Source organism: Halichoerus grypus, chromosome 4, assembly GCF_964656455.1.
Source record: "Halichoerus grypus chromosome 4, mHalGry1.hap1.1, whole genome shotgun sequence".
NCBI classification, from domain to species: Eukaryota; Metazoa; Chordata; class Mammalia; order Carnivora; family Phocidae; genus Halichoerus; species Halichoerus grypus.
The window spans coordinates 188003626-188011179 of record NC_135715.1 but is presented as its reverse complement, the minus strand read 5'-3'; the positions used below and the strand labels follow the sequence as shown (position 1 = coordinate 188011179).

Sequence of the window (7554 nt, the reverse complement as noted above, 5' to 3'; positions counted from 1 at the left end):
TGGACCCACTCTGGATGGCCCATGACCTCGATGGCTGCCGCCACCACGGGAATCCCAAAGATGGGATGGCTTGTCCTGCCTTCTTCCGATGTGGTCTTCTCACAGTTTCAGTACCAGCAAACTCATGTATTTTATCACAGCCTGTGAAAGGAAGGTAGTAAAGAAAAGCAGTTCTAGAAAATTTTGGTTTTGGAGTGCCTGGCTGGTTCAGTCAGAGGAGCATGCAACTCTTGATGTCTGGGTTGTAAGTTCGAGCCCCACGTTGGGTGTAGAGATAACTTAAAAATAAAATCTTAAAAAATAAAATGAAATTTTGGTTTTTATTCATAAATGTGATCATTTTCACCGTGTCCCTCTTGGCCCCATTCCTGTCTTTCCTGCCTAATAAGCTGGAGCTGGAAAGATGCTATGGGCCATTCAGCCGCTGGCGGCCTCTGCAGAGCAGCTCTGCCCCTGGTCTGTGCGGCCCCCGTAATGCACTCTCGGCTTCCTCCGCGCCCAGAGGATGTGCATTTGCTATGTGTTTCCAAACCAGAATAAAACCACCAAATTGGAGTGAGGGGAAAGAGAAACCGGGGAAGGGGCACCGGTGTTTGTAACCCACGGTGCCACCTACTCCAGGCTCCGGACACATTTTGTTTCAGCGCCCAAGTGTGTCTGGAGCCCCAGATGAAGGAGTGGTTCACCTGTGAGCAGGTGGTTCTCAGGTCTCAAAGCAGAGGGGCAGACAGCGCTTGCCGATGATAAGGCTCGCTGGGGATGTCAGCATTGCTGGTGTAAACAAAATTAGGCCGGGGGGGCTGCCTGGGAAAGGTGAGTTGTCTCAGTTATTTGGGGTAGGAAGGCATATGGCCTAGGATGCAAATGCCCGGCCCCTTCTTCTTCACTGTAGCCACCACCAGGCTACAAAAGCTGGGCCTCCCCCCGCGCTCCCTGGGCACAGGCCTGAGCTCCAAGCTCGGCAGTGGACCCGGAGGTCGGGCAGGAAAGCCTGTCAGGGCATCGTGGAGGGCCAGGGTCCCCGGCACCGCCAAGAGCGCCAGAGTGGGATGCGCCAGGGCTGGGTCAGGCGCGGGGCGCAGACTGGCGGCTCACTGTGGCCTGCGCCTTCCCTTCCCCGGTCCTGGGGACCCGACCCCACGGCCGCCCTCCCCGGCGGGGCACTCTCCCGCCCACGCTGGCCGCTCCCCGGCCCCCACCCCCGCCCGGGAAGAAGCGGCCCTTGCCCGCCCCTCTCCGGACTCAGCCTTCCGGGCCGCGCCAGCGCCTGCCGAACGGGACCCCCCACCCCCTCGGCCCCGAACCCGCTCCCGGAGGCAGGCTGTGCGGCCCCGGCTCCGAGGCTGGGGGTTCCGGGAGCCTGGGGCTATTTTTATAAGACACGTCAGCCGGCCGGGGAGGAAGAGCGGGGCCCGGGCCCATTGTCTGGGCGCCGCGCGGGAGGGGGCCGCGGACGGCGATTTCGAACGCTCGGAAGGCGCGAAAGCGGCGCGCGCGGGCGGGGAGGGGCTCGCGGGGCCGGGGGGCGGGGCCGGGGGCGGAGCCGGGCGCCCTCCCGCCGCTGCAGGCTGGCGGCGGTGGCGACAGAGCGGGGACTGCGGGGACAGCCAGGCGGCCGCGCCGGCAGCGACGCCCGGGGAAGCCCGCGCCCCGCCTGCGCCTCCGAGGCGTGCCCGGGAGCGGGAGCGGCCCAGCGGCCCGCGAAGGCAGAGGCGAGCGCCGGGCGCCGGGAGCCGCGAGCCTGCGGGCGGCAGAGAGCCGGGCAGCGGCCGGAGCGCGGGGGCGCGGCCGGAGGCAGCCGCAGAGCGAGCCGGGGCCGGGGGAGGGCGCCGGGCGCGAGCACCCCGGCGCCGCGGCAGCGGAGGCGGCTTCGCGGGAGACAAAAGCCCGCCGGAGAGACGCGATGCCCGGCCGGCGCGGGCGCGGGGGCCGCGGCGTCTGAGCCCCCCCACGCCCCCGAGCCGTGCGCCCCGGGGACGCCGAGGCCGGGCCGGTGCCCGCGGCGGAGGGCGACAGGGGCGGCCCAGGTGCGCCCGGCCGCGTCGGGCCCGTCACTGCTCGGGGGGCGGCGCCCTCCCGTCGCCGCCGCAGTGGCCGGCGCCGCAGCGAGGAGCCATGGGCAACATCTCCTCCAACATCTCGGCCTTCCAGTCCCTGCACATCGTCATGCTGGGCTTGGACTCGGCCGGCAAGACCACGGTGCTCTACCGGCTCAAGTTCAACGAGTTCGTGAACACGGTGCCCACCATCGGCTTCAACACGGAGAAGATCAAGCTGAGCAACGGCACGGCCAAGGGCATCAGCTGCCACTTCTGGGACGTGGGCGGCCAGGAGAAGCTGCGGCCGCTGTGGAAGTCCTACAGCCGCTGCACGGACGGCATCATCTACGTGGTGGACTCGGTGGACGTGGACCGGCTGGAGGAGGCCAAGACGGAGCTGCACAAGGTGACCAAGTTCGCCGAGAACCAGGGCACGCCGCTGCTGGTCATCGCCAACAAGCAGGACCTCCCCAAATCGCTGCCGGTGGCCGAGATCGAGAAGCAGCTGGCGCTGCACGAGCTCATCCCGGCCACCACCTACCACGTCCAGCCGGCGTGCGCCATCATCGGCGAGGGCCTCACCGAGGGCATGGACAAGCTCTATGAGATGATCCTGAAACGCAGGAAGTCCCTCAAGCAGAAGAAGAAGCGGTAATGCGCCCGGCTGCGGTGGGGAGCGAGCGGGGAGCGAGCGAGCGGGTCAGAGATGGATGGATGGATGGACGGATGGATGGATGGATGGATGGACTGGTGGATGGGTGGATGAACGAGAATCTGCGCCCGCGAACAAAGACAGAGAACCAAAGCAATGCTTCGAATTTTTAAAACGGAATCTGTGCACCCAGACGCAGGACTAGTGACTTAACCTGGGTGTGTACGCTGACTTGCCAGCCTGCCCTCGATCCGCCCCCACCCCCAGCTCAGGGGACCTTTTGTCTGGATGCCAGAGCTACTACTAATGGGTGGGGGGCGCTGGGGAGTGGACGTGCCTGGCCTGCTGTCCGCCCTCCCGGCCCAGGTGGAAGGCTCAGATGTCAGAGACAAAAGCGATTTCTTCCTCCAGCGGGGCCAGAAGTTCAGGCTGCCCCGCCCTCACTGGGGGCTCCCACCTGTGAGTTACCGGAGGTATGCGGTTCCCAGAACCCTGGGAAGTACCTGTTTGGGGGCATGATGGCTGTGGGAGGTGCTGGGGGGGCGGGTAACTGCTGCCCCTTGCGTTCATGGGCTCTGGAAGCTGGATAATTTTATGTCACAGGGCAGGCCCCTGTTGAAATTTCATTTGTCCTGCTCTGGGCCCAAACGAGGTGGGGGTTTGGGCCATGAGAGGACTGCCTGGAACAATACAGCAGCCCCAGAGCTCGGGGCGTTCCTCTGGCCTTGGCTGGGGAATGGCCGCGAAGATGCCCCTTTCCTGGTGCTTTATGGTGGCTACGGAAGACCAGTTCGATTGAGAACTGCTTTTCAGCCTGGAATCAGACATCTTCCAGAGGGTTTGGACACTGTCCATGTGTAGGTCATTATCACACAAAGAGACCAATAAAAATTAAAAAAAAAAAAACTGTTGGAGGTGGAGGCAAATGATGTATTTACTGTTTGCAGGATAGCTAAAGGTGTTTAAAGGGTAAGGCTCTTGGCGTAAATGCTGGTTGGGGTGTATGTGTAGATACAGGGACCTCCCTCTGTACTGTGTAATCGGCATAAATACCTAGACCCATATGTGTGGAATCTTAAAATCTCTTAGCCTACTGATTGGTTTGTGGAAGCACACCAGCCGCAGATGTGTGCTGAAATGCAAGATGGTTTTTGCAAGGGATGCCTCTTGTAATACTAACCGCCTGATGATGGGTTTTGGTTTTCAGACATGTTTTTAAAAAAATTCTACAAATGAATACTCACCTTGGAAATATTCACCTTGGGGGGGGGGGGGAAAGACTTTGCTCTGCCCTTTTAGATCCCTTTACGCTGCAAGTGGCAACATGTTCAAATTTCTAATTTGGTTCATTGTGGCCTATCTGGTTTAAGTATTTCATTAAAAATGTCTCGTTAGAGTATTTGATGTCATGCACCAAAAAATAAAACCCCACCTTGTTGCAAAAGCCGACCTCGTTGCATGGATTTAAGAGCGAAGGAAAAGCACAAGGATGAGGTCCTTCCTAATCCATTCTTGTGGGAACTGGCCTTCGTAGCAAATGCAAACAATGAGTGCTTGAGATAAAAGAAAGCGTGTGATGTAATGATCACCTGTACTCAGGCACTTCACAGTTTACTTGAAAGAGGCTTTGGAAAATAGATAAAGCAAAAGAAGAATAAATACATATTTTTAATAATGTAATTTAAAAATCCTTTATAATCAGGACTGAGTCTTGGTTTGCAGAAGATGTCATTTACCCTGAAACACAGTATCGAAAGGGAAACTTAACACTTAACTGTTTGATTTTTATTTCCTCTTAAAATTCATGTTTACAGGTAGAATTATGTATATCGCCCCCTCCCCTCACTATGAGAAATTTCTTTTACGAAGGAGGCCTATAGAGATTGGGCATGATCATGCTTGAGCATGTGAGTTAGTCAAATTATAAATCCATGCCTATTGTCCATTGCACTCAGAAAGTTAATTTAAGAACCAGAGGTTGAAGTCCTGGCTTCCTGCTTGAAACCCAATTCTTATAGGAAATATTTGAAAAGAGGAAACCTAGCCCATCTTCCTTTTATCTTTTGTCGGTGAATTTGGTACCTCTCCAATGCTGGTCTTTTTGTAGGAACTCAGTAGAGAAAAGAGAGCTAACGAAGTGTGAAAGCCTGCAGGATTTCGGTTTTCATATCGACGGCATAGTCACTGATTTCTAAATGGGCTGGTCCCATCATCTGAAGATTCTGTATAGAGTTATTAAAAAAAAAAAAAATCCATCTTCCTTTATTTTCTTCACATGTAACAATTTCTTACGCACTTTGACATTTTGGTAGTTCCACACTCTTGAGAGAATAATATATTTATTTTGTGACATTGCCAATGCCAAATACTGTCACCATCTCGTGCTAACCATACTTAGGTTCGAGATCACTGTTCAGATCCTGTCATGCTTGACCAACGAAGCGACATGATTTTGGGTTTTGCATTATCAAGACTTAAGGGTGCAGTCAGCTGTTCGTAATTGTGCAGTAAAGTAAAGCCCTGTGGTGTGTCCACTAATAGTTAAGAGTCTCAGTTGATTTCTGTCACGTTTGACCTAATAATAGCCCATTTTTGTCTCTGACCAAACAGAGGAAGCGCACATCAGATCACCTAGGAGTGGTCCTGGGGGAGTTCTCTCCTACATATCATCAGTGATTTATTATACCTCCTGGCCTTTGGAGAATGAATGGGTTTCACACCGAGGAAGTTGGCCTCCCCACGTGAGCTTTTGAAATTGTTTCTCATAGACACAGGGAGGCCGATTTTGTTTCAAACGGATTCTCTTCACAGATTCTCTGTCATGGTGTTGGGACGATGTCTCCTGGTTTCAGTTATCGTTTCTACTGCTGTAATTCTCTGTCCTGAACATTCTTCTGTTCCTGTTCCCTTTTATATGCATATATGATGCTGTGAACAGAAATAAATTATTTATACAATCAAACGTGTGGGCAAGTTGTCTGGGTGGTTTTTTCGAGGTGCCCCTCTTTCTAGGCCTTCTTTGCTGAGTGAGGGGATGGCTCACGAGATGGTCTCTGGGGCCCTAATGGGGCTGGGCCAACCTCTGCTTTTCTGGCTGAAGCGTCTAGCTCTGCCCTGAGCCGAGGAGTGCGAGGGCTGGATGCCTGTCCCCCTGACGGGGTGCCTCTCCATGGTCCTCAGAGATCCTTCAGGAAGACGGCCTCGATGCCTCGCCTGGCCTCAGCCTCCCAGTTATTAAAAAGGTCATGATTGGGGCGCCTGGCTGACTCAGTCCATAGAGCACGTGACTCTTGCTCTCAGGGTCATGAGTTCAAGCCCCACACTGGGTGTAGAGCCTACCTTATAAAGAAAAGGTCATGACTGTTAATCACTTCAAAAATATTGTAAGATTGTGTAAAATGGAAGTAGCTGTGTGCTAATATAACAACAGTAGTAGTCACAAAGCTGCTCACGGTCTTGGCTTCCTCTGCTCCCGTCCAGGCTAAACCATCAAGATATACAACAAGAATGCAAGACTTGAGTCCTCTGACATAGTAGGCGCTATAAAACCATCCTGCTTTGTACGCGCTGTTGGGAAAAGGCCCACCCTCTGGAGAAAAAGTGATGGGGGCAGAATCAGGAGCACTCTGACAGGTTCAATGCACACGCGCTCCTGGAGACACTCGGGAGATAGTTAGCAACAAAACCAGGTGCTGGTTGGGTCTCAGCTCTGGAGACAAAAGGACCCAGTTTCACATTCCAGCTCAAATGCTTAGGGCCCCATGATTTTACTCAACAGTCCTTAGCCTCTTGAGCCTCAATTTCCCCATATGTAAAATGGGATCATCATGGTTGCTGGGGAGGATATAACACACAATAATTCAGCGAGGTGCTCGCAAAGGGCCTGGCAGGGAACACGGGCTCTGCAGCTTTAGCTTTGATTATGGGCTGCCAGCAAACTGTGGAAGGAGTAATTCAAGCTCACCGCACGTCTTTGTGTGAGGTCCCTGCAATCTCCCTTTTAACCACACCTCTTGGTGTCCTTACCCTCTGAAACCAAGGCTGCAGACCCCAGGCCCAGGCCAGAGTGGGGTCAAGCCAGCAGCTGGACATTCTAACACCATCTGGGTGTGTGGTCTTCCCTTCCAGAGCAGTGCAGGGCTGAGTGGGGGACTATGGAGTCCGTGGCTCAGACGCCCCATCCCTCCAGGCTCCGAGCACCCCCCAGAGTAAGGCACGGATCTTTGATAGCTGGTGGCCCCAAATCACATCGAGCATAGAATACGTGCTCAGTACCTATGGGCTGAAAGACTGAATTCTTGTGGGTTAGTTTCAACCATAAACTTTAAAATGGGCGTTACGCAAAATAAACGATTTCTCACGAAGTGTTTTAATTAAGTTGAAAATGGACAAAATATTAATATCTTCTTCAAGATCATGTCATGAGATGAATCATTGCTGTGACTTGGGAGAAGGACATTGGTACTCTTACACCTAATAAAACATTTATGAACCTAGTGGTTTTTATTTTTAAAAAATGAGCAAGGCTAGATTTGTATCATTCCCGTTGCTGTAGAAGCTGACGTTTAGGAGCCAGATGGCATCAGAATGGGCACAGGTGCCATTTCTAAGTCCCAAAACCTGAAAAATCTTGAAAAACTATTTGGGGGTCCGTGCTCTCCAGAGGACTAAAAATACTAGAAATCAGAAGAAGCCAAGACTGAAACCCTTATTTTATGGTACCAACATCACAGACTGTTCCGCTGTCCCATCCGTGGGGTAGCGAGGAGAGGCAAGTTATGTGCAAAGAGCAGAGATATAAGGTGTGATGGTGTGAAAGAGGGAGGTGAGAACACACCCAGAACTTGACCTGCCATCCAACTT

General features: G+C 53.8%; 1 protein-coding gene across 1 annotated transcript; it reads left to right on the top strand.

The window, feature by feature from the left end:
• Window positions 1-1565: 1565 nt before the first annotated feature.
• On the top strand, window positions 1566-5653 carry ARL4C (ARF like GTPase 4C). Its single transcript, XM_036082382.2, has one exon. It carries the CDS (start codon window positions 2116-2118, stop codon window positions 2692-2694), a length of 579 nt encoding a protein of 192 aa, XP_035938275.1. The 5' UTR covers window positions 1566-2115; the 3' UTR covers window positions 2695-5653.
• Window positions 5654-7554: the final 1901 nt, after the last annotated feature.

Coding starts and splice junctions, on each gene's coding strand:
- ARL4C (XM_036082382.2), top strand. CDS start 2,116: ATGGGCAACATCTCCTCCAACATCTCGGCCTTCCAGTCCCTGCACATC.